The sequence below is a fragment of the Carettochelys insculpta genome, chromosome 2, assembly GCF_033958435.1.
Source record: "Carettochelys insculpta isolate YL-2023 chromosome 2, ASM3395843v1, whole genome shotgun sequence".
Lineage (NCBI taxonomy): Eukaryota > Metazoa > Chordata > Testudines > Carettochelyidae > Carettochelys > Carettochelys insculpta.
Window position 1 is genome coordinate 281,914,914 of NC_134138.1, and position 27,162 is coordinate 281,942,075.

At 46.6% G+C, this 27,162-nt stretch overlaps 1 protein-coding gene across 15 annotated transcripts in view; it reads left to right on the top strand.

The window, feature by feature from the left end:
• SMARCD3 (SWI/SNF related BAF chromatin remodeling complex subunit D3) overlaps positions 1–27,162 on the top strand; it is a 311,319-nt gene that overhangs the window by 70,649 nt on the left and 213,508 nt on the right. For 3 of the 15 annotated variants that reach the window (XR_012644121.1, XR_012644120.1, XM_074985421.1), the window contains exon 1: positions 15,015–15,543. The exons of 1 other annotated variant lie outside the window; for it this stretch is intronic. Coding sequence is in view for 7 of the 14 variants with exons in the window: in XM_074985421.1 (XP_074841522.1) it covers positions 15,250–15,543 (294 nt within the window). In the remaining 7 variants the exon portion in view is untranslated. Of the gene's footprint in view, positions 1–3,400; positions 3,443–3,864; positions 4,130–4,162; positions 4,372–6,984; positions 7,139–9,634; positions 10,171–14,943; positions 15,544–22,230; positions 24,029–26,385; positions 26,884–27,162 lie in introns of those variants that run through there. 11 more of the 15 variants (XM_074985433.1, XM_074985426.1, XM_074985432.1 and 8 more) reach the window with 10 other exon arrangements.

Sequence of the window (27,162 nt, forward strand, 5' to 3'; positions counted from 1 at the left end):
GTATAAAGGCCTCCCCCTTGCTCTCAACAATATTATGCAGAGTGCAGCAGGTGCCCACCACCTGCGGCATGTTGAGGATGTCCACCTCCAGGCAGGGCAGGAAAGAGCACCACCGACCCTGAGATGCCTGAAGGTGCACTCCAGCACATTGCAGGAGCAGTTTAGCTGTGCGTTGAAGTGCTCCTGGCTGGGTGGGGTGGCCTATACAGAGGTGCATGAGCCAAGGCTGGAGCAGATATGCCACATTGGCTGCCAGGCACAGGGGCACCATGGTGTCCCCTAGAGGGATCTCGCCCAGGGGACATAGGTTCCTGCCTCCAGCCAGGCCTGAATTGCAGAAAACCCACGCATCGTGGATTCAGCTGGGCCAGCCCACATATCATAGAATCATAGAACACTAGGACTGGAAGTGACCTCGAGAGGCCATCGAGTCCAGCCCCCTGCACCAATGGCAGGACCAAGTACTCTCTAAACCATCCCTGATAGCCATCTATCAAACCTGTTCTTAAATATCTCCAGCAATGGAGATTCCACAGCCTCCCTTGGCAATTTATTCCACTGTTTGATCACCCTGACAGTTAGGAACTTTTTCCTAATGTCCAACCTAAACCTCCCTTGCTTCAGTTTAAGTCCATTGCCTCTTGTTCTATCCTCAGAGGCCAAGAAGAACAAGTTTTCTCCCTCCTCCTTATGACACCCTTTTACATACCTAAAAATGTCCTGGAACCGACCCTGGCTGTCCACCATGGTCTGAAGGACCATAGAGTGGTAGCCTTTACTGTTAATTTATTGTCCTCTGCTTGCTCTGGGACATGGATTGGTATATGGATCCTGTCAAGGGCCCCGAAGCAATTCAGGAACCAGAGCGCCACAATGGCTATGTCCAGGTCCCTGATGCAGATCACCCTCTGGAGAAGCATCACGTTGAGGGCACACACCATCTGGGGGGGTGGGGAGGGGCACATACGCCCCTGTGAGGGTATGCCAGGCCCCACCCCTGTCCAGGGCCTCCTGCCACCCCTGGTGGGTGCGTGGCCCAGGCCTCATTACCTTCATCACAACAGCCCTGACTGTGGTCTTGCCCACACTAAATTGGTGGCCCACGGAGCAGTAGCTGTCTGGAGTGGTCAGCTTCCAGACAGCTATCCCAACCCTCTTCTCCATGGGGAGAGCGTGCCACATCTGGGTGTCCTGATGTCTCAGTGCAGAACTCAAGGAAGGTCTGCCGCCTCATCTGGAAATTCCAGAGTCACCGGTTGTCATTCCACTCCACCATGACAAGGTGCTCCCACCACTCTGAGCTGGTGGGGTAGTTCCAGAGCTGGCAGAGCTCCCGGGGAGGGGAGGGGGGGACACTAGAGAACCCAAGGGTCTGGGGCATCCCTGGCCGCCCCGGGGGGGGCCTCCCTCAACAGATGCTGCAGGGCAGCCACCACTGCTGTTGCCAGCAGGGCAACCACTCCACTGGTGGCAGCCAGCAGGGTTTCCAGCTGCTGCTCGTCCGTGTGCATTTCTGCAGACACTTTGTCTGCCTGGCTAGTGGCAGTCCACAGGCTTTGTGTTATGCAGGATGAGGGCGTTGGGGAGGAGCGGCTGGTTGCAGCCCCAGAAGGGCTTTGCCACCATGCACCCGTGTGCAGTGCTTCCTGGCCCTTTCTTTCAAGAGAGCATGGGTAAGCGTAGATGCTCTCTTTCAAAACGTTTGATTGCCCCTTTCAAAAGGGCAGATAGCCCTTTTTAAAGACACAAATCGACGGTGCCAGCCCTTGACCGTGTGTAGGCGCTCCCTTTTGAAAGGACATCTTTCAATTCCTCTTTTTTGAAAACGCCCTTTCGAAAACATGCTGTAGTGTAGACGTAGCTCCTTTGTTTTCATCTGCAGAATCAAGCAGACTGCATTGCATTGTGGTCAGGTTCAAAAGATTCTTTCATAACCATAAAGGTTAAATTTTGTTTTTAATAAATGCTTAAATTCTACAGCAAGTGGTACTCAGGTTCTTTCTGAATGGATTTGTCACATCCAGTTCTAAGTTAAGTATGCCAAAACATCCTTAAATCCCCCAGAGATGTTGCATGTAAAGTAGGAGGGTCTGAGGTCTAGTGACTTCTGACTCTAGGCAAGACTGGACTCAGGGAAGGGGGGTGTGTGTGGAGGGAATGATGTGGCTCTGTTAGTGCATTTCAGCCTACACTCATCCCTTGCTATAGGAGCACAGTTGATTCCCAACTCTCTGCTCGTAGGCGAAACTTGTAACACGGACACTAAATTACCATTAAATACATGTTAAAGTCTCTGATTGGTTCCTAGAGCTCAGCAAAGGAGTGGCAGCAGGCGGCACTGCTTTTGAAAGGTAAGTGAACCTGGGGTTGGGGAGCGTGTGGAGCCATGAGTGGGAAGGAGGGTTAAAACCTGGTGGTGGCTCCAGGGGAGGAGGAGGTGGCTCATTCCTCTGGGCTGCACCCGCAGTACCTGGGGAGGAGCTGTGGCGGGCTGGTGGGTTTAGGGACTGGGTCAGGGTGGGTGTTGGGAGCAGGCCGGGCTGGGGGGGGGCGTGGGGAGCTGCGGGCCAGGGGAGTGTTGGCAGCAGGCTGGGCTGGGCCAGAGGGTGCGGGGGGAGCTGCAAGGTAGTGGAGAGAGTGTTGAGAGTGAGCCAAGCCAGGCCAGAGGGTGCGGGGGGAGGTGCAGAGTGTGGCTGGACGTGCCTGACCACATGGCTGTGGGCACCCCACTGCATGGCCGCTGCTGTTTCACAGTGTGCAGTGGCAGCAGCCGTTTTATGTGCACAGCTGAAGCTACTGGTGGCTCCTCCAGGCTGCACCAGTGGTAAGTTAGTTCTTAACTGACCTGGGGGAGCAAGGAGAGCAGCAAGCCGGGGGAGCTAGGTACGTGTGGGCCTGGCTGGGCCATGCTGGGCCAGAGGGTACAGAGAGCTGCAGGCTGGGGAGTTGCTGGGAGTGGGCTATGCCAGGCTGGGTTGGAGAGTAGGGAGGGAGCTGCGTGAGCGTGGCTGGAGGCACCTGACCACGTGGCTGCAGGGGCCCCACTGAGCAGCCAGAACCACTTCACAGTGCAGGGCTGGCTGCGCGGCCATATGGCGGGAGCCTCTTTGCCATGTGCAGCTGGAGGTAGCAGTGGCTCTGGTGGAGGAGGTGGCAGCTCCTCCAGGCTGCACCAGTGGTAAGTCCTTAACGGACTGGGCCAGGTGGGTGTTGGGAGTGGTCCAGGCCATGGGCTAGGGGGGCCATGTGCCGGCAGGGGGTTGAGGGTGGGGCTGTGGAGGTGGTGCGGGAGGTGTCAGGCTGCAGCAGGCTGGGGCTGTGGAGTTGGCGGGCATGGTGGGCTGGTGCTGCGGGGATGGGGCGTAAGGCTCCTATTAGCGGGGGGAGTTCGCTCCCCTGGTGAACAAAGGGAGGTTGTGTGTCCCTCGTGCTAGCGAGCCTGGTAAGGGACGTGCTCCTTCGAGGAGGGCTGGGTGTGTTTCAGTGCTTTCCGGTTGGGCTCCAGAAGGGATGAGGAAAAGCTCGCGGAAAACAAGGCAGCGGGCTGCTTGTCTGGGTTGCGCTGTGCCCAGGCGAGCCAGGCCTCTCGCTGTGTCCCAGGGAGTCTGGCGCTGCAGGGCGGCTTGTTCTCCGTTTCCCATAGACAGCGGTGGGGAGGGGGTCACCCTACTCCTCCTGCCGCAGCGCTTCGTGGGCCTCTCCGGCCGGCGCCCGCGACACGCCGGCAATGCGCCGCGCCGCGCCGGGACGCAAGGAGTTAACCTCCCTCCAGCCCCGGCCGCCCGACTCCCGCAGCTAGGCCACGGGCTGACCTTCACCGAGCCCGGCGGCGCACTGCGCGTGCGCACGTCTCGTGCTCCTGGGACCCCGGGCTCGCAGGCAGCGTCCTGCCGGGAAGGGATGTGCGGGGCACGTCCTAGCTTCAGGCCCCCACGGGGACGGGCCCAGGTCGCCTTTGTGCCCCGGCTGTGGGAGCGCGAGCTCCTGCCCCCTGCTCTCCCTGCCCGCGCTGCTGGGAGAGGAGCCGTTGCCATTTGGTGCTGTTGGTGCTTCAGTGCCTGAAGGAGAGATGGGGGGCCATTAAGGGGGATGCCTGTTTTGACTGCTGCAGGAACCAGCACTGGCTGAGGCAAGGCGTAGCCCTACCCTGCAAGACACTCGTTTCACACATTCATTGCTCAAACGCTACAGTGACGGGCTGAGTAGGAACGGGGGTGCATTTATGATAAATACGTTGGATGAGGCTCTGCTTTTTGTGGCACCGGGTGAAGATGTATCCATAAATGTGTAGGAATGCAATAAAAACCTAAAATGGAGGAGCAAGATAATCAGTGCCTCTTCTTACATCAGCTAGGCTGATTCTGGAGAGCTGTGAGTTTGCATCCTCATGTTTTGCCATGCGAATGAGTGGCAGCAGTTTTAATATTCTCTGTCTGCGATGATGGTGTGTAGCAGCATGTTTGTCAGTATAAATTATGCATTTATCTGATATGTGTAGATATATTTGCCGATGTAAGGTGGGGACACTATACTGGAAAAGTTATAACTGCTTTCCAACCATACAGAACGCAGGAATGAATTAATATATTTCTCTGTATATTTTATATTGTGATCTCGCTGAGGTTGGATTTGTTCATAGTGTTCAAGGCCACAAGGCACAGTTAGATCATATTATTTGACCTCCTGGATAACACACATCATATCATTTCAGCCCATTACCCCTGCATTGTGCCCAGTCATTTGTCTAGCTAACCTCTCTTCCAGGAAGACATCCAGTCTGGATTTGGTTAATCAACTGTGTTAGTTATTGGTACACAGATTTATAAAATGGTCACTGATTGGGATCCACATTAGAAATAATGGGAATACTTTTAGAGAGAGATGTTTCAATAATCCTATTGCTATTAAAGTTGGTGTTTTCTCCAAAGATAGCAGTAACTAGAGATGGACGTGTTTTCTGATGAGAACTTGGCAGTGTTTGCTATGCTAAAAGCAGGACAAAAGTCTTGAAAGGATTGCCCATGGATTTCAGTATGCTTTTGGGAACTGAAAGGGGGATCAGACTGAAAAGATACCTCATGCTGTCTTACCAAAAATGAAGGAGACACACAGTAGTCTGGAACCAGATTACAGGTTGTTTCCTGCAAGTCACAGACAATATCTCAGGAACAGGTGATCAGCTGGATGTGTAGGTTCCGCTGGGTAGGTTCCATCTAAGAGAGCTAACTTCCTAGCATTTCTGGTATTCCTGCAGTAACCGCTGCATACTAGTGCTTGGGTTAGGGCCACACTGAAGAGGTAAGAAATTCCTATCTCTCCTGTGTGTGAGGGGCAGGGTTTGGGCTGAATGATTTTGGGATTTGATACATTAACATCAGAGATACCTGTGACTTGCTGCTCAGTTCCAGCATGTTCAGTATTTCCTTGGTGGGTTTGAGTCTCAGTAGACTAGTCTAGTTAGTGATTTTATTTGAGATCAGGTCATTTGTCTGCTCGTAGTCTGACAAGAAAATTTCTAATCCCTAAACAAGACTCTCCCAGCAGAAGAGTAGGATAAATACCTTGTAACCTGGCACCATACCCTGTATTGCTGGGACAGGCGAACAGCGGAGTGTCGGTCCTTCACAAGCTGCAGACACACATGAAGTGTCAGGAAGCAGATTGTTGCCCTAGGCCACCACTGTCCATTCTACCATTCTGGAAGAGCCACCCCTGCTGAGTATGGAATGGCTGCTATGTTTGTCTACATTCACTGCATTGCCAGTGTCTAACTCATTTGCTGGGTGAAGTCTTATGACATCTGCTATGTGCGATGACTGTAAAGTATATCTTACCTCACCCACTTTGTCACACTAAAACCTGGGACTGACATGGCTACAATAGTGGGTACATATGTAAAATCTATAGAGCGTGTCCTTTTCTTTTCCTCTTATCTTTCACTTAATTGGGCATGGCAGACATACTCCATATTCCCCATAGTAACAGAGAGGTAGCTGTGTTTGCTGTACTCAAACAAAACAAAAGAGCAGATATGTAGCACTTTAAAGACTATCAAAATGATCAGCTTTTGTACCATGGGGAAGCCATGTTTTCTTGCTTACATTAGGCTTTTTGTTTCACCTGGCTAGATATTCATACCTAATAGTACCCACTGTGTTCTTGTCTGTGCCTTTGAGGTGCTTGTCATTAGAGTATGTAAGCATAAGGGCAGGTCACGCTGGCAAGGTTATGGAGGTATTGTAGAAGGGGAGTAGTAAATCAAGCGGCATGTCCCAATTACTAGCCTTATGCTACAATATTGACCCCTTTTTCACAATTCCTCCTTCTTTGAATCCTTTTTCTGCTCCCTCCATCCCTCTCTCTCTCCCTGCTTCTGTTTTCCCAGCATGTGCTCTCTCTCTTTCTCACTATTTCTCTTTCTTGTCCAAAGAGCTTATTTCTCAGTCTCATTTGCTGGAAGCGTTGCCAGTGAATGTTTGTGTGTGCTGCTTGCCAGGTCTCTGGGGGGGGTGGAAAGGCCTGGAAATACAGAGCAGCAGGAGTAGTGGGAGCAAGGGAAAGCCATTGTTTCTCACTACTTGCCTGGTGCATTTTCCAACTGGAAAAATCTGTGTGTGAGGCACTGAGTTTCATGTCGTTGCCGAAGCCCTGCCCCCCCCCCCCCCCCCCGCTTCCCATTGCTCAGAATGTGCCATCCCATTATGCTGAGAAGGAAAGGTTGCAGTACTGCTACTAAAAAGCTCAGACGTGTTTTCAGTTTGCCTCCTGCTTATCTCTGTTGTTTGGACAGAGAGGCTTAAAAAGCTGGATTTTCTGTCCCCGCAGAGTAAACACAGAGAACCCGGCAGCACAAACTATTTCTGGCTTATCAGTTGAGGAATGCAGCAGCTGAGGATTAGCATGAGTGGGCCGTCAGGAAAGCCCTGAAGGGGCCCCCTCCCCACTCAGCTCTATTAGAAGTGTGAGAGCCCAGCAGGACTCAAAGGGGAGAGTTGGAGAAAAAGGCAGAAAAGGGAAAGAAAGAGGAAGAGAGAGAGTGAGAGAGGCTGAACAGACCCTGATGGCTACAGACGAAGTTACAGGAGGGGCTCGCAAAGCTACGAAAAGCAAACTTTTTGAGTTTCTGGTCCATGGGGTGGTGAGTCGGGAAAGTTAGTGAGCTGGCTTGGTCTCGACAGAGGACTGAGTGGAGACTGGAGGCTATGTGCTGGACTGAAAACAGCCTCTACAGTCTACAATAACTTCTGGGGGTTTCCGAGAAATGCTGTTTAGCTAGAACACAGGCATCTGTGAAGCCCCCAGAACGTGCACTGAGTCATTGGTAATACGGAGATATGTTTGGGGGAATGCGGGCTGCAGTTTCTGCTCTTGACTCTCCGTGAATGGTGAACGGTTTGCTTTTGAACCTGATCATAGCGCAGGGGCTGAACTGGATCTGACCCTCCGGGGCTCACTGTACACTCAGTTCTGATATCAAACTTATTGTGTGTGTGTGTTTTGTTGAATTCTGATGAAAGTCCAGTAAAGACCTAAATGGTGCTGCTTCTGGTAGTTCTTTTTAGACTTGGCTCTCCTGTGTCCTTCAGCTATCTAACAGGTGGCTTTGGGGCGCTCTAAGAGATTAGCTCTGCAGATCCTTAGCAGTCTGTAGGCTATCATAGATTAGGGAATGGGTGCTATGCTTTAAGGAGTCATTAAATTAGAGTAAATAAGATTTCTAAAGTGTTTGGATACCTCCTGACACTCAGTTCCCCATTTATGGAAAATTGCAAAGCCCTATTCCACTGTCATTGGAAAGCATGTTGCTTAGAAGCCCCAGCCAGTGATTGAGAGCAATTACATCTTATGACAATGTGATTTCTTACAAAAGAGACTTTTAAAATTTAGGAAGAATTTTAGTCCTGCAAGGTCCTAGGAGTAGAGCACTCTCTTTTTAGATTCCCTAAGTGTCTCTGTAATTCAGGACATGCCAATACTAGGTCCTTAGTGCGTAACTTATAACTATATCTAATGTTTATAAGTGAGATTTGCAATGCTAGGGCCATCTAAGTGGTATGCTGTGTGTGAGAACTGAGTTGATGAATATTGTATTTGTGTCTTACAGAGCTAGTTAAGGAATATATTGTGAGAATATGCCTGATATATAGGGGTAGTCTATGGAGTGGCCTGGCAGTGCATGTGTGAGTAGACATGCAGATGTGGGTGCCCTGGAGATGGTCCAGCAGAGGACGACCAAAATGATTAGGGGGCTGGAGCGTGTGACCTACTCAGAGAGGCTGAAGGATCTGGGCTTATTTAGTTTGCAGAAGAGAAGAGTTAGGGGTGATCTGATAGCAGCCTTCAACTGCCTGAAGGGGGGTTCTAAAAAGGATAGAGAGAGGCTGCTTTCAGTAGTGAGGAATGGCAGAAAAAGCAGCAGTGGTCTCAAGTTACAGTGGGGAGGTCTAGTTTGGATATTAGGGGGAAAAAAAACATTTCTCCAGGAAGGTGGTGAAGCACTGGAATGCATTACCCGAAGACGTGGAATCTCCATCTCTGGAGTTTAAGTTCCAGCTTGACAAAGTGCTGGCTGGGATGATTTAGTTGGGGTTGATCCTGCTTTGGGCAGGGGGCTGGACTTTATGACCTCCTGAGGTCTCTTCCATCCCTAGGACTCTATGATTCTATGTTTCTGGGAGGTGGGAAATGGTGACCAGGCATACAGGCAGAGCATCTGGATTTCAGATAGGCAGGAATGCAGGTGTTGCCTGGTAGAGGGCAGGTATGTGGGAGGGAATATGTGGGGTGGGTGGATATGTGGAGGCAGCCTGGCTAGTAAGAGCAGCCTGACAGCAGGCAAGGAATCGTGTGGGGATGGCCTGGAAGCAGACGGCTGGCAGCCTTGAGGGGTGGGCAAACAGGTATACAGGGTTGCCTGGTGATAGGTGCATTGTCACGTGGGTGCAGACTGATGGGCTGACAGCCTGTCACTCTGGGACCGCTTTGCAGCAGATGGGTGTGTCCGTGGGAATATGGGTGTGACCTGGTAGTGAGAGGCAGGCTTTTAGGATATACTGATAATGGATGGGTGGGCGTGTATGGGTGGATGAGAGCTCATAAGAATGGTTGGGTGGTAGGCAAGTGGGTGGACAGACACAAGGGGTCTCTTTTAAAAAGTTTCCAACGTTTATTTTTGTAATACCGGACTAATTCAGCCTTTGTATGGTATCAGGAAAATAAAGAATCTAAAGAATGGCCACACTGGGTCACACAAATAGTCTGTCTAGTGTAATATTCTGTCTCTGACAGCAGCGGGTGCCAGAGCTTCAGGGGGAATGGGTAGAATAGGGCAAATGTGAAGTGATCCATGCTGTGTCATTCAGTCTCAGCTTCTGGCAGTCAGAGCATTAGGAATACCTGTTTGGCTGAAGTGGTTATTGTAGAATACAGGATGGACATAATGTGAAAGAGAAAAATTTACTTCTTTAATTTCTGAAATTTTTGAGGATGTTGACAAAATTGTGGTTACAAGGGAACTGATTTCCATTGTTTACTAGGGCTTTCAAAGAGCCTTTGATGTAATTTGTCAATGAATGTGTAAGGAAAGTATTTCCTTGTCTGCTCTGGGATTTCAGCCATTGGATTGTGTAGCTATAGTTGTGCAAGCCCCTGGTGTAGACACTGTTTTATTGGTGCACTGAGACTTGCTTTAGTCTAGCTTTTCTCTGGCTTCAAGATCTGACAGGACTTCTTCTGCATCCTATACATCTTTATTCCTGCTTCATCAGTAAAGCTGAGGCTTCTTGCCTGTTCTTCTCTAACTTGTACACCTGCAACAATGACCCCATTGCTTCATGCTTGCTTATCTCCCTCATCTCCACTTTCACTTGTGCCCTTGCCCTTCTCCTGAATCTTTTACTTTCTCCAGGTTTCTTCCCTTTATAACGTAAACATAGTTTAGTCTTTACTATCATAAAAAGTAACCTTGTCAATAACTGGTTCCTCAATTACTGTCCTATTTCCCTTTCTCTGCCCACATAATTGAATGTGCCATTTGCAACTGTTGCCTTAATCTCTGTCTCAGCAATCGATCATCACCATAGTATCTGAGTACCATCTATATGAAATCAATGGGAAGAAGAAAGTCCCAAATGGATTTATTGAAGTCTGTGACTCTCCTCTCTGTCTGAGGTAAAGGACTCAAGCTGAGGTGGCTTTTTTTTGTTTATTTTGATTGGCTGCTTTGTTAGCTGGGGTGGATTTGAGTATGCGGTGGTGTCAATATTCTGAGTATCCTCCTTATTATGGTAAAAAGCTTTTTTGAAGAGGAAGCGTTTACAGCATTTCCTGAAGACTTTCAGATTCTTGATTCAGTTGATTTCGGAAAATAAGCTCCATGGCCAAATTCCCTCAAATGAAAAAGTTTTGTTACTTTCTCACACTCTGTCCTGGGCTTCCCTGCTCCTTCCATCCCCTGTTCTTGGCCATCTTCCAATGTGACTTCTATCTCAGCCACTCTATCCAAACTACTTTCACTAATTACCTCTTCAGTCATATCTCAAGGCCTGTGTTCCATTTCCATCTACCAAGACTTCTTGGTGGGTTTTGACATCAGTGATCACATCCCGCTTTAACTTGTGTCCTTCAAGAAATTTTTCTCTCTCCTCTAATATATTCTTCAGTGTCTTATTTGGTGAGTCCTCCTCTACACCTCTTGGTGTGCATCTCCCAAGGTTCTATCTGTGTTCCTCTCCCTACACACTATTTCTAAGTGCTCTTATGCATAAGCATGGTTGTAATTAACATCTTTGAGCTGATCTACTTTTCTAGTGCTCCGCTGTCTCCTTATATCCAATAAGGTGTTCAGCCATCAATTTAAGCTCGGTTTGCCTAAAAATGAGCTGATAATAATCTTTCCCCATTCTCTTTCTCTGTCTGTGGACGCCACCACAGTTCTCCCTGTCATTCAGTTCTCTTTGACTCCACCCTTTCCTTCAACCCATGTACACAGGCAGTATCTAAATCTAGCCACTTGTACAGCCTCTCCAAGATCCAGCTTTTTTGCTGGTACATCCTGCCACAGCTTTTGTCAAAGCAACTGTCATGTTGCACTTTAACTCGGCTACTAATCTGATACAGGAATCAGTCTGTGTATCTCTTTCTTTGCGGCCTTGATGCTGTCAGCCCTGGCCTCATTATGTTAAACCCCTCAGCAGCATTTTGAATTATCGTCATGTCCTGTTGTTCTGACATATTCACCCTCCTTTTTTGTCACTTCACTGGTCACCCTTCTTTATCTTTTCAAACACTACCATCTTCTGATTATTTATGATTTGCAGAACAGTAGCACCTAGGAGTCCTAGTTATGGGTAAAGACCCTACTGTGCTCAGTGCTGCACAACTCAGTACAGCTGGGTGTTCTGTACCCCAAAGAGTTTATAATGTCTGCCTTAAGCAAGGGAAAAAAGATGGATGTAGATAGATGGAGAGTACAAGGAAACAAATAATGTTGGTGATAGACAGTGGGAACAACATACCAGCTGTCTGTGTTGTCAAGATTTTTTGTTGGCATGAAACAAAATTGTCTTTTTGTGTAAGATTGTGCCTCGTTTCTCCCCCCCTCCCAATCAGATTAAATTTCTTCCTGCAACGTTATTGACACTAGCTTGGAATATCTGTTTTCCCCATTAGATCTTTGTGTTTTTCACAACACTGACTCTTATGCACAGAAGCTCTCCATGTTAAAATCTGTAAGTAGACCACCTTTGCCTCTCTTAAATTCCTCCTTAAAATGTGTCACTGCCATGATCCTACTAATCACTATGGCGCTGTCTAGATTAGAACAGAGAAATCTCAACAGAACTTCTGTCGACAGATTTGCTGCTATACACAGCTTGCTCTGTCGACAGAGAACTACCAGACTGCTCTCCCCTCTGGTGACAGAAAGTGGAATGGCAGCTCTGCAAACAGGGCTGCCGGGCAACCAGAAGCCCTTTCCGTCAACAGAAGTGTCTACACTGCCCTTCTGCTGACGAGTGTTGTGCCTCGCATTTTTGAGGGATAACTCTGTCAACACAGCCTTGACTGAACTGTGCTTTTGCTTTGACAGAAGGCTTCGAGTGTAGATGCTCCCTGAGTTCTGTTGACAGATGGCCCCTTCTTTCAACAGAACTCTCCAGTGTGGACACAACTACTGGTGTTTGGTATTGGCTAGACCGGGGCAGGCAATATACAGCTCATGGGCTGGATCCAGCCCGCCAAGCCTTTTATCCAGCACACAGCCTGCCCCTAAGGCTGTGGAAGGGGAGAGCTTCTGGTGTTGCCCTTACCCCTTTCAAAATCTCTCAACTCCTATTGACTGGAAAGTGGCCAATGGGAGCTGAGAGATTTTCCTGGAGGTGGGAGCAGCACACAAAACCAAGTAAAGGGAGCTGATAAATTTTGTTGGGGAAGGGTCAGTGCAGCATAATTCTTCAGTTTTGCAGCCAATAGGAGCTGAGAGATTTTTCTCAGAGTGGGAGCAGCACAGCACAGTTTCACAGCTCCCATTGCCAGAACCTGCTTCTGGCACTGCATCCCAATTCCCTTCCAGCCCCTTTGTATGCTTTTACATCCCTTTCCCAGGTAAAAATTTTCTCCTGCTCCCATATCCCTCCTGGTAACTGCACCCTAATACCTAATCTGAGGTCACATCTACCTCTTTCTACCAAACTTCCTCCCAGACCCCACACCCTATCCTGCACCGCAGTCCCCTACCTCAAGCTGCCTTCTGCACTCAACCTCCATCTCAGGCTCCACACCCCTTCCACAGACAAGTGCGGCCCTTGACCACTTTCCAAAATCTTGGAGTGGCCCCCATGGAAAAAAATTGCCCACCCTTAGGCTAGACTCTGAGACTGCTAATTTTATGCAAACACATTCATTCGTTACCTTGTTCCCTTGACCAGCCTCCACACCACATCTGTCTGCTAATCGGTGCAGTCATAAGATTAGACTTTGAGTGCTCAGGAGCAAGGACTTTTTGTTTTATTTATTTGTACAGTAGCTAGCATAATGGACTACAGTCTCTGAGCACTACCACAATATAAATAAGTTGTAAGGGTGGTATCTGGTTGGTTTTCCCTTTCTGTTAAAGGCTAACAAAGGTGCTAGAACGATCTATGCAAGAAACAGTGGGATTTAATATATCTGGAAAATGGAGTGAGCCCTGATTTTTAATGTGCAGATTTTGTCATGGAATTCTTCATATGTTGTTGGGCTCTAAATTAACTGAGGGAACCATTCAGGAAGAAGGCCTGGACATCACAGTGGCTTGCCCAATATGCAGCAGAACCCCAGAAAAATAGAAAAATATTAGCATATGTAAGACTTGGGGTGGAGAATTATAAATACTATTCCAATCTGAATCAATGGCATGGTCTCAGTGGAATAAAATGATTGGTTTTGGTTATGCTATCTACAAAAAAGTTAGAGTAGAAGGAGAGGAGGCTCAGACATAAGTGTTAGCAATGAGAGGCCAAAAGAAACTTCTCTGTGCATAGGGAATGTAAAGATATGTAGACTACTTAATTTATGCAGGAAATGAAACGGAGGGGACAAGTCAATGGTATAGAATCAGATAAGTGTAGGACTGGAATGGCCTTCAGTAAGATCATCTAGTCCAGTCCCCTGAATGATAACAAATGGTGTAGAGAAGCAAATGAGGCATGAATCTTATCTTTTTCTCATAGGTACAAGGGCTTGTTCAACAAAACTGAATGGCAATATGTTTAAAACTGATAAAAATAAATAATTTTCCCCAGTATGTAACTAGTCTGTGGAACTCACTGCCATTATGTAGTTGAGACCAAGAGCGTAGTAGGTTAAAAAGGATTAGACTGTTACACAGTTAATGAGAATATAATATTACATTCAGTGGGTCAGTTTTTTTTTTGTTTTTTTTTTTATAAACAAGGGATATACATTTTTGCTTCGGAACATAAGCCAGACTCAGATATGCAGGGGCTACAAACAAACTTCTTCGTTGGACAGATTATTTCATACTTCTAATGCAGGGCATCTTGCATATTCCCTTAAACATAAGGTCTCAGCCATTCTTAGAGACAAGACAAGAGACAAGACAAGATATAGAGACAAGCTGGATCACAGCTTTTCTCTTTATGGCAAATCCTGTGCTGGGTTATTAGACAAACAGAAATTTAGAGTATCTGCTAGGCAAAGTGAGGAAAAATTATGAGCAAAACTGATTGTGAGAAGCAATTTAGGCAGAAAAATGGAAATGAAAATTGAAAGCTCTTTAAGAAGAAATTAGTAGATGTCTGAAACTCAATGGGTCCACAAGAAAGCAAGAGCAACTTTGGCTAAAAGCCCTTTCTGGTTGAATGGTGAATTGAAAGCAGTAATTGCAAATTTAAAAAACACATAACAGATTACAAAGGGGAAATACTTAGCAATCAACAAAAGTTATGAAGTAGGAAGAAGGGGTTTTCGAAGTCCAGGGGGTCCTTTTGAAAGGCCCCCATCTACATGGGTGGTGCACAATTCCATTGTGTCACTTTTGAATTGTGAGCAGCCACCATTATGCTAATGAGGTGCTTCATATTCTTGGCAGCGCATCATTAGCATCTTTCCAACTTGCTCGTTACCATGCCCCTTCCGAAAGGAAGGGGCTAGTGTAGACACAGCCATAAGGAAAATTAAGTATTTTCCAGTCCATCTGTAACTGAGGAGGGTGTTTGACAACAACTGCAAAGGACAAACATTGTTAAATAATGTAGCTTGCATTCAAGAACTGTAAAACAGCTTGCTGAAGAAACTTCTGACCTCGTGATATTTGTTCTTAATGAATCTTGGACTACTTGGGAAATTCAAGAAGACTGAAAAAAGTGCTAATGTTCTGCTAGTATTTAAAAAGGGCAATCAGGATTATGGGGAAAAGAATGGAAAAGTAGATACATGATTTAATCAGTGAAAAATGAAGGATGGTGTAGTGAGTCAGTATGGCCTCCTGCAGACTCAGAGGCAGAGGAGGCTGCGCAGAGGCCCTGGTGGGCGGGTCTGGGGCCAGAATACCAGAGGCCCGCCCCTCAGAGGGCGGGGCCCAGGGCTAGAAGAGCCAAGGGCAGGGCTCAGGACCCATTAAAGCCCGGGCTTCCGGGCAGGGAGGATGTGCCTGCATGAGCTCCCTGGCGTCAAGGGCAGAGGGCCTGTTGCCTCCCGGCCAGGCTGGAGGAGCAAGCCCCCAGCGGCTCTGAACAACCCTGGATCCAGATGCCCCAGGGGGACTACCCGGACTTCCCAGACCTGCCAGGACCTTCACGCTGGCGGGGACCACCCGCCTTGGAAGGAGCCCCAGGAGCGGTCTGCCCCAGAGTCCCGGCGGATCCCTACAGCCCTCAGGCCCAGGATCGCCTCGGGTCCCCTGTGCTACCGCCGCCCGACTATCCCAATGATATTGATATGAGCGACTGGCCGGAGCCCCTGAAGGTGGACAACCTGGAGGAGGCCGACCTAGAGGGACCCTCCGACCAGATGGACTGGGACCTTCCGCCAGCGGAGGGAGAGGTAGGAAGTGGCCCAGGGAACGACGCTCCCGAACCCATGGCAGTGTGTTGCGGCCTGGATCCCCACTGTGGTCGTGAGTGAGTGACCCCCCGGGCCGGGTCGCAGTGGAGCGGGAGGGCCTGCGACCCCCTACCCCCTCCTTGGCAGGGCCAGCCTGCGCTGGGCCTGTGCTAACCCCTTGTGCTGTTGCCCCGCCCCAAACTGAGGGCTGGGCCTGTGCTTAAACCCCTGTGCTGTTGCCCCGCCCCAAACTGAGGGCTGGGCCTGTGCTCAAACCCTGTGCTGTTCCCCTGCCCCAAACTGAGGGCTGGGCTGGAATTGTACTGCTATTGTGAACTGCTGTCCCGTCCTGGACTGAGGGCTGGGCTGGAATCGTAATACTATTATGAACTGCTGTCCCGCCCTGGACTGAGGGCTGGGCCAGGATTGTACCACTATTGTGAACTGCTGCCCCGCCCTGAACTGAGGGCTGGGCCGGTACCGTATTGCTATTGAGAACTGTTGCCCCGCCCTAGATTGAGGGCTGGGGCCTGTATTGTATTGTACTGGGAACTGCTGACCGCCCCAACTGAGTATGGGCCGGTGTTATAACCCTTGTGGTGGCCGCCTCGCCCTAGGCCAAGGGCTGGGCGTCCCAGGACTTCTTACAGATGGGAACAAAATTAATGCCAACGAACTTGATTTTTATGGAAAACATATTGTAAAATTTCAGTTTCATTTTGTGTTGAGATAATAAATGTATTTGATAAAGTTAACTGTGGAGGTGACGTACACTTGGCTGTTGTAAGGTATTTAATTTGGTACCTCAAACCATTCTGACTTTTAAAAAAAATTGCACGATAAATGGTAAAGCACACACAAATTAGAAACCTAGCTAATGAATAGATCTCAAAGTAATCATGAATAAGAAATCATCTTCAGATGAAGGTGGTTTTTAGTGAGGTTCTACAGCAACCAGTACTGGATTTGATGATGATCTACATTTTCATCAAAGATCTAGAAGTAAATATAGTGTGTTCTTTGAAAGACATGCTATAGTTGAGGGGTGGCCAACCCACAGCTCTCAAGCTGCGTGTAGCTCTTTCAGTAATTAAATGTGTCTCACACTGGAAGTGCTTCCGCCGCTCTACACATACGCCACAGCAATGGGTGGGAGAAGCACGTGGTGACAGTGGCAGTGGCTCTGGTGAGTTGCTGTCATCAAGTTTGAGTGGGGAAAGGTTTGGGGGTGCCTGGCTCTGGGGGATTGGATTAGAGCGGGGGCTGGTGCTGCCTGTCTCTAGAGGAGGTGTGGCAGATTGGGTTAGAGCAGAAGGGTTGAGGATTCCTAGATTTGGGGGAGGGCATTGAACCACATTATCTATCTTTATTTCTATGTATAGCTAGATCGATTTATTTTTATCTTCTAGATAGATATGTGGCTGTTTGCACTCTATCTGTGGCTTAGTCTCTAGCTGGTTGGCCACTCCTGCAGAAGTTCAAACTAGAATTTTTTGGGTCAGTTCTATGGTCTGTGTTACGTTGGAGTAAACTTCTAGACAGGTAGTCAGTAGACTGTGGACCAATTCTGGACCACCAGACCTTTTGCACTGACCCCAAAATCTTTTTATTTAGTTATTATCACTATATTTTTACATTTTGTCATGAACCTAGACCTTGACTATACTTTGACCAACAAATTTGAATATTGATAAGAAAATAATTGACTACTCCTGACTGATGGTTGCAATGGGCATGTTCTGGCCTTGGAATGTATGAATTTATGAAAAAAGGATGTTAAAAAGTCGGAGGGGGTTCAGAAAAGAGACACACACTATTGGAGGGCTGGAGAAAATGCCTTACAGTGAGCTACTTCAGACCTGCATCTGATGAAGTGGGTCTTTGCCCACGAAAGTTTATGCTCATACATTTCTGTTAGTCTGTAAGGTGCCACAGGACCCCTTGTTGCTTTTGCAGTGAGCTACTTCAGGGGGCTTAATCAGTTTAGCTTATGAAAAAAGAAAATTGAGAAATATCTTGATTACAGTGTTATGAATCTTTTATGGGGTGAGAAAACAGCACTGAAAGGCTGTCGTCTTGGTGGTCACTTGATAACGAATAGGACATCATCTTGTCACCCTCCTATTTGTGAAGCCATTTGTAGTACCCAGAGGCACTGAGACCTCACCTGGGGTGAGTGAAATCTCTGCTGCACAGCCTTGGCTGAGAGCCAGCTGGCCTTTAGGTCATGTGGTAGAGTGCAGGGCTTTTGACTCTATGCTTGCAGGTTCTATCCCTGCTGCTGGCAGCTCCCGGTCTGTCAGCATTACACGTTGATGGCTGATTAACCTGCTTCAGGAGCCCCAGGTCTTATCACAGAAGGGACAGGTGTTGATAGCTGGTGGAGGGGCACAGAGCAGTTTTTGACGCTCTTTTCTTTCTCCTCCTCCCCTTGTCTACACTGCTGTGAGACCTCTCAAATGTGTACCACTCTCGACTGGGGATGGTCTGGGGCAAGGTTCTCCCAAGTGTTGACACTGATGCTGCATTTTTTCATGTGTGCTTTCAACGTGTCCTTTTATTGCTTCCTCTGACCCCCAAGACTCCGCCATCCTTCCTTCAACTCTGAAAACAGAATCTGCTTTGGGAGGTGTTGATCAGTCGTCTGAATCACGTGACCAGTCCAAAGCAGTTGTTCGTGAATAAGGGCTGCAATGCTCATCATGTTTGACTCTTCCAGGATGCTAATGTTCATTGTCATCCACACGTTGGAGTTCCATAATCGAGCTCATGGAGGTCGTACTTTTAGCCTTCAGTCTCCTGAGATTGAAAAGCTTCCTGTTTGTTCTATAGGCAATCTTCACACAGCTCCATGCCAGTCTCAAGCCTAGATGAAGGAGGAGGGTTGGTCAGATGCGTGTCGATGTGCTGACCATCAAACAACAATACAAATAAAATCTGATGCCAGTACAACCACATGTTAAAAGATGCCGGCTCAGACATCACCCGAATAAACAAGGTCTGCGGTAACAATCGAGTGATCGGGGTTGGGTTGATAAGTTGGCTACCGAAAGAAAATTACACCTAACGTGTATGCTATCCACTGGAACATGCAATGTGTGAACACTGTGGGCAACTGGAAAATTAGAGCTGCTTCAGAAGGAAATGGAGAGATATCCATGTGATGTACTTGGACTGGCAGAGGTGCATTGGACAGGATCAGGAGAGAGATGCAGTTGCGAAGTCATTCGTTCAGGTAATGAAATGAAGCAGGAGTTGGATTTCCTCTTAGCGAAACAGCTAGAGGAGCATTATGAGGATACAAACTGGTGAGTGCAAGAATGATGGTCGTGCAATTCAAAGCAAAACTGTTCAGTATTTCAGTCATTCAGGTGTATTCACCCATGTCAGACAGTATGGAGGAAGAGATTGAGCTATTTTATAAAGACGTGACAAAGACGCTGGAGGAGATACCGAAGAAAGATGTGTTGATCATCGGAGGAGAGAGGAAAGTGAAGGTTGGAACAGATAATGAAGGTTGGGAGAGAGTCATGGGAAGGTTTGGGTATGGAGAAAGAAACGAACGAGGTGGGAAACTGTTAGTTTGCTACAGGGCATGAGATGGTGATTTGCAACACGAGATTCTGACAAAAGAACTGTAGGAAGTGGACATGCCGATTGAATGATGGGAAGTCCAAGAACATGATAGATATGATTTTGATAAGAAGATGATGGATAACATGAGTACAGCAGTGCTGAACTTTCCAAGGAACGGATGTAGACTCAGACCACAGTCTAGTGATCGCAAACATCAAGATAAAACTCAAAAGAAAATGTAACACACAGTTTAAGAAAAGAGATGTAGCGAGGCTATGTGAGGAAGAAATGGAATGCATACAGAACAGTGCTCGAAGAGAAGATTAAAAATATGTCCACAGAGAGAGACCTAGATAAGAGAGTCACAGGGATAGCCATCACTATAGAAGAGGCAATTGAGCAGACTGTTCCAGAAGAAGAAAAGATCAATAAGAAGTGGATTACCCAGAAATCGCTGAAGCTGGCTCAAGAGAAAAGAGCGTTGAAGATCAGAAGATATGTTTCTGAGATGGCAGAACAGCAATATAGGATGAAATGCAATGAGGTGAGGAAAGCAGCCGGAAGGGATAAGGAGAAATGGTTAGAGGAGCAATGTGAAGATATCGAGAGGTATTACGGCGAATGGAAGACCAGGGACGTGTATAAGACCATTAGGAATATTAATAGGAAACAGCAACCGAAGCAGATGGCAATCAAAGATGAGAATGTGCTCATGAATAGGGAGAAGATTGTGCAGTGGTGGATGAGATATTGCACTGATCTGTACAAAGCGCAGTTGGACCCCAGTGTCACAGAGAGACTGAAGAATTCAAAGAGAGATCTCCCCCGAGCATTGAGAGCAAGACGGATATTTCAAAGGAGGAAGTAGAAAAAGCAGTGAAACGACTAAAGAACAACAAGAGCCTTGGAAATGATAAAATCATGGGAGAGATGATCAAATATGGCGGAGAAAGCATGATTCAGGAAATACACTAACTGTGTAATACAGCATGGAAAGAAGGGAAGGCACTTAAGGAATGGACAAGATCTGTGCTAGTGACAATACCCGAGAAAGGAAGTACACTGGAGTGCAAGAACTACAGAACGGTTGCCCTAACGAGTCATCTAGGTAAGGTGCTGATGATGATACTGACTGAGAGATTAAGATTGCAGATAGAAGAACATATAGCAGACAAGCAAGCAGGGTTCAGAAAAGATAGAAGTACCATACAGCAGATTATTGGCACTAAAACTGATAGTGGAGAAAACTTGATGAAAGAACAAAAACATATATGCTTGCTTTGTTGATTTTTCAAAAGGCATTTGACAGTACAGATCAGAAAGTGACTTGGGTGGTGTTGGAGTCATACGGAGTGGATAGCAGATGAATACAGTTGTTGAAAGATATCGGTGATAATGCGGAGGCAGCGGTGAGAACATACGGAGAGTTGGGAAGTTGGTTTAAAACAAGTAGAGGTACGAGATGAGGAGATCCAATATCGCCAAGTATCTTCATCGCACATCTGGAGAGAGCGATGGACAAGATCAAGGAAGAGGTAGAAGGGATATCTGTGCAAGGGAAGAGAATTCACAACTTGAGGTTTGCGGATGATATAGTTATCATTGAGGAAGATGAGGAGAAGCTAGTGAAAACGGTGCAGGTGTTAAACGAAGAATGGAAGCGGTACGGACTGATTATGAACATCAATAAAATAAAAGCAATGGTATTTGGAAATAAGGAAATAGGAAGGAAGATCAGTGTTGATGGTATTGAACTAGAAAATGTAGAAAAGTTCACATATCTGGGGAACAACATATAATGTATGATCTAGACTGTAAGAAGGAAACAGCGACTAGAATAGCGAAAGCAAGAGTTTGAAGGCAATAGATAAGATCTGGAAAAGCAAAACAGTTAGCTTAAGAATGAAGCTGGGCATCTTGAAAATGTGTGTATTCAGGAGCATGTTGTACAGATGTGAGACATGCGTGATAACAAAAGATTTGAAGAGAAGAATATTGGCATTTGAAAGGAGTTCTAGATAGATTCTGAGAATAGGATGGATGCAGAAGGTCACCAATGAGGAATTATATAGGAAAATACAGCTGAAAGAGACCCTGCTGCAGAAGGTTGTAAAACGGAAGCTACAACTATTTGGACATATTTGCAGAATGAACGACAAACGAAAAATCAAGACCCTTGTATTCGGCATAATGGATGGCTCGAATAGGAGAGGCAGACCCCACAGAGAATGGATAGATTGGTGCGGAACTAGTCTACAGAAACTAAGCCACTCTGCACTGGATGGGGAAAGATGGAAGGAAATACTGAGAGAGGCATCCAATGGGCACTGAGCCCACTGTTATTGATGATGATCAGTCTTCACACCATCTGGAAGCTTGCCATCAACAAGGTGAAAGATCATGGCAATGAAGATGCAGAATAGTGCTAGCACAATGACACAGCCTTGTTTGACTCCCATTTTGACCTCAAAAAGGTTGCTTTGGGATCTGTTGTTGCTCAGTACTGTGGCAGTCATGTTGACATGAAGCAACCTCAAGATGCTAATGAATTTTTTGAGCTAGTCAGTCTTTGAGAGGATTTCTTCTGAGAGTGGCAGGAGTTGGTTTGCAAGGATTTGAGGTAAGACTTTTTTCCCCCATCGTTGCCAGGAAGGAGGTGTCACGATAGTTTCCACAGTCTGACTTCTTGCCCTTCTCGAAGAGACAAACAATCAGTGTCTCTGAACTCTCATGGTATCTGTTCTCTCTACCAGATTGTGAGAATCAGGAGGCAGAGTTATTTGTGGAGCTCTGACCCTTCTTCTTTGGGGATTCCATCGAGTCCACTTGCCTCATGCACTTCATCACTTTGATTGCAGTTTGGACCTCATTTAGGGTAGGAGGTGTTGCAAGATCATCCCTTGGCCGTTGTTGAGGGATTTGGTCCAAGGATTGTGGGACCATAGTAGGGGGCAGTTCAAGAACACATTATAGTGCTCCCCTCCAGCAAGAAGAAATTGCTTTATTTCCTTCCAAGGGCTGGGTACCATCCTTTGATCTGGTTGATCCCATGGTTTCTTGGTCCATAAACAGCTTTGGTAGCATTGAAGAAACCTCTTGTATCATTGATGTCTGAGATGCTGGAGTTCTCATGCCTCCTCAGTCGATCATTGGTTTTTCATTCCTTGTTTTATGTTGGACTTCTGCCTTGGCATGTGCTTCTATCTTCGTTATGCAGTTGATGTCTCTTTGCCATGTCCTAAAGGCTTTACTTTTTGCCTGAATGAGGTGTTCAATTTCCTCATTGTTCTCCTCAAAGAAGTCCTGATGGTTTCTTGACTGGTAGCCAAGGATTTCTCCACAAGGTTAATTGACACCAGTGTTCTTCCACATCTTCAGTCTGTACTGTGCTGTACTGTCCTTTGGAGTGCTATCTGGAAGTCTTTTTTTGTCTGATGGGGTGACATAGTCTATGAGGTGTCAGTGCTTCAATTGAGGATGTTGCCACGAGGTCTTAAATTTGTTTTTCAAGTAGAAGAGGGTGTTTGTGATGACAAACTCCTGTTATGCACACATCATAAGGAGGAGCACTCCTTTGAAGTCGTGTTGCTGATTCCTTCTTTCCCAATGGCAGCCTGCCCATGGTTCTCATCTCTTCCGACCCTGGCATTGAAATCCCTCGAGAATAATATTGTCTTCTTTGGGAATGTCTTTCAAGACTGTGTCCAGTTGGGTGTCGAACTTCTCCTTTGTGTCATCTTCAGTGTCTAGAATTAGTGCATAAGTATTCATGACAGTTGCCTGTTGTTTTTTGGCAAGCTTCAGTCGGACAGTCATGAGCTGCTTATTGATGCCAACATGGACTTCAGGTAAGTTCTTTGTCAGTTCATTCTTGATGGCAAATCCTACCCCATGAATTCATTTTTTTTTTTCTTCCTTTGGGATTTCTTTCCAGAAAAATGTGTACTCTCCGCCTTCTTCTCTTAGCTGTCCTTCTGGTCTATGTGTTTCTGCCAGTTCAGCTATATCGGTGTCAAATCATCACAGCTTGCAAGAGATAATTGCTGTGCATCTTTTGGGTCACCCACTGTGTTGCTTGTCCATTAGAGTCTGAATATTCCATGCTCCGAAGTTTGTTTGGTTTTTTTTTTTTTTTTGACTGCTATAGATGAACCCACTGGACACAGTTACCTAGTTAAGGGGGCTGAGGTGGACTATGTTTATGGCACCTTTTCTAGTTTCCTCCCCCACCTCAGTCCTTGAAAGGGAATTACTGATACATACATCCACCACTTAGATGCTGGTCCATGACTAAAAGCTTCCAACTTTCACAAACCTGCTGCAGTCACCAGTTAAAGTAGGGCTTAAATTTAGGAGAATAGTACATATGAAGACACCTGTGCGTTACTATTTTTAACGTGGAGGGAGTGTTGCACTGCAGCCACCACATTGTCACCTTGTCATGTTTGAGTGGGCGTGTGTTATTCCAGTGAACCCAAGAGCGATGCCGTAGGGAGTCTTGTGCTCCTGGTGGGGCCAGCCATGGTGGCAGGGTCAAGGAGGAGGGACCAGATGAAAAATTATCTTAAAAATCCTCAATGGCAGAATAGGCGGAGGATAACAAGGGTAGTGCTACAATGGCTGTGAAGGTGGATGATGACTGCAGTGAACAGGAGACTCCCAGTCATCATGGAAAGAGTCTGTAAACTGGCGGGAAAAGGCATAACAAAAACCAAGGCTAGAAACTGAAGCCAGACAAATCCAAATAAGAAGTAAGGTATAAACTTTTCACACTGAGGGTTAACGACTCTTGGAAAATACTAGCAGGGAAAATGGTAGATATCCATCTTTAAGATATCCAAAGTACAGACTGAAAACCTCTCTGAAAGTGTGATTTATTCAAACCCAAGTTACTGGTCTCAATGCAGAGGTGAGTTGGGTAAAATGTAATGTCTTGTGACATACAGGAGTGCAGACTAGATGATCTGTTCATTCTTTCTGGCCTCAAATTGCATGAATAAAATTGTGAAGTAGAGTTGGAGGTGGGGACATAAGCTATGGGGATAATTTGTAAACCTCAGAAATGCAGTAGTTCAATAACATTGCAGTATATACAGACATTTTTTGTGGTTGACACTCAGATGCAGGGCGCTCTTATATCTGATGTCTTTGAATTGGCAGACAGGCAGTATGTTAATTGCTCATTTTGTTGTAAAGGTGTCTTTTGGTAAATATAAGAGCACTTATTTATGTATTTGAATTGTTATATCACCTTCAGGCTCAGCCCATTAAGGATTTGGAGTCCCATTACATAAGGGACGTTACATGCGCATCACAGTCTGTCCCATGAAAGCTCATCACCTAATAAATTATTTTTGTCAGTTTTTGAAGTGATACAGGACTGCTTTTTTGTTTTGTGAAAAGACAGACTAACATGTCTATCTCTCTGTGACACAATGTTTTGTGTATGAAAGATTTTTAGATTGTGTTGCCCAATATGCAGTGATGGGTGGAGTCTACAGCAAATGCCACAGCTGTGGAATCCTGGAATACTTGGTCCCTGATTATAGGGCATGGGATAGTGCAGGGAACTGAAGTACTAGAATGCTTTCTGAAAATCAGTGAAGTGAAATATTCTAAATAGTAAGAACTGAAGCACTGAAATTTCTACATAGTAACTTTATTATAGACATCGGATGGTAAGGTCTATTAGGTCCTATTTAGTCACCGTAGGAGGAGAGAAGAGGTAAAGGATTATTTAAAGCCATTTTTTCTATACTTGTTCCAGTCCAATTTTAAACATTGCTGTCCTTTTGGGTTTTCATCCCTTCCTTGGGAGATGATTGCACTGCCAGATGCATCTTATCAAAAGGCAGGGTTCATAGTACACAGTCTAAATTTGTCCTTTCTTAATTTTATCCTATTACTAAAAAGTGATACCACTATATATCACCCTCAAAGTCTTCTCTTGTGTGGGTGTTCATACCCTACTGCTATTAATAGCTGCCATTGTGCCCTGCCAGCACCTTGGCTGCTGTTGCCCAGTCAAGCTATATTTTATTCTTTTACACTCTGGACACTTGGTCATTTTTGTTCTTTTCAGAACTTTTCATTTGTCAGTATCTTTACATTACAGTAGGGTCTTAACATTTGCGAGGGTTCTGTGTTCAGAACGCTTGTGAATGTTGATTTTCGCGAATGTGGGGGGACTTGGAGCCCTGGGAAGCGTCAGTCACAGGCACTCCCTGCCCCGGAGCCCTGGAAAGTGGTGGCCGCCAGTGCTCCTGGCCCCAGAGCCACAGGAAGCAGTAGCCACTGGTGCTCCCCACCCAGGATCCTGGGGAAGCAGTGGCTGCTGGCGCTCCCTGCCCAGGGCCCCGGGGAAGTGGCAGCCACCACGCTCTGGCCCCAGAGCCCCAAAGAAGTGGTGACAGCTGCTGGTGCTCCTGGCCCCGGGGAAGTGAGGCCACCTGCGAATAATTGAATTTATGAATGTGGCACTCGGGAATCTTGAGACCCTACTGTATTGAAAAGCCCAGGGATGAAGGCTGCAGGGAGGCATGGCCCCTCTCTATCTGGCTACAGGGGGATTCCACCTAGAAAATGGCATTCACTCTTGAGCTTTTCATATGCAACCCAAAACTGAATTAACGATTTTAAAGCCCATCTTGCATTGTAAACTGCTGTGTAACTTAACGGACTATTTCAGGCATTGCTGCTGCCTCCATACCCCCTTGTTTTAGTCAGTTAGGCACTTGATTGTTGAAGTTCTTGGAACTGGACTCTTGTGTCTGATAAGAATGCCGAGAAGAGCAATCATATTAATATTAGGTGACGTGTTTGCACCATTCTTCATCTGTATTTTGTGAGAGGAGGAAACTGCTTGGGAAAAGGGGAAGAGGAGGGACTCTGAGGAGGTGAGAGAATTGGACTGGAAGGGAGGAGAGTGAGAAAAGGGACAACAAAAGCTGGGATGACTTAGGTCCTGGCTGGGATGACTTAGTGGGGGTTGATCCTGTTTGAAGCAGGGGGCTGGACTAGATGAACTCCTGAGGTCCCTTCCAGCCCTATTCTTCTGCTTTATAGCTTTTCACAGAATCAAAGAGAGACTGGAAAGGACGAAGAAGAGGGTAAGCACCTCATGGCAATGCAGAGCATACTGGTGGTCCTGCCACCTGCCTTGAGGGGCCTGTGGTACTGACAAAGTACTCATCTTTGCAAAGACACAGTGCAGACGCTCCCCTTCACAGGAGAAGTCAAGTCCAGATACAAGGGGGCACCCTGAGGAGAATGTTAGAATAGGTGTTGAGGTCCTCTCTGATAATTAGAGTCCCACCAAATTCAAGATACATTTTGGTCATAGGAGTTTAGAAATAGTAAATTTCATTATTTTATGCATCTGATTTAAGTGGGTTTTACCCATGAAAGCTTGTGCCCAAATAAATCTCTTAATATTTAAGATGGCACAGGAATCCTCGAGTTTTTATTATTTTAGCATTTAAATTTGAAGTTTCATGGTGTTGTAATTGTAGGAGTCCTGACCCAAAGAGGATTTATAGAGGGGCCGTACAGTCTTTGTTGGAAGGTTGCAATAATTCTACCCTTACTTCTACACTGCATTTACAGAGCAGAACAGAGATAAGGATGGCATGGTATGGACAGTGGCATGGTTATTTTTTTGGTGGGGGGAGCGGGAGTGTCATTTTTGCTGCTTTCACTTCTGCATTGGCTTCAGAGCTGAGTGCTGGTCAACAGCTGCCAACCTGCACCCAGCCAGTTCTGAAGGTAAGGGTGGCAAAACCTTGCAGTTCCCCTTTGACTCCCTTTTGGGTCAGGACCCGCCCCCCATCTGAGAAACACTGGTCTCCTTTGTGAAATCTGCCTAGTATAGGGTAAAACCACATGAGACTAGATTTTACAATCTGTGATGTATTTTTCATATAGCTGTGAAATTGGTAGGGTCCAATTGATAATGAGAAGGCATTTTACCTATGTGGTCTGTGAGATTCTGGAAGTATTTCAATAGAGAAAGGAGTTAGGTGCCGTATCCTGGAATCAGGAGTT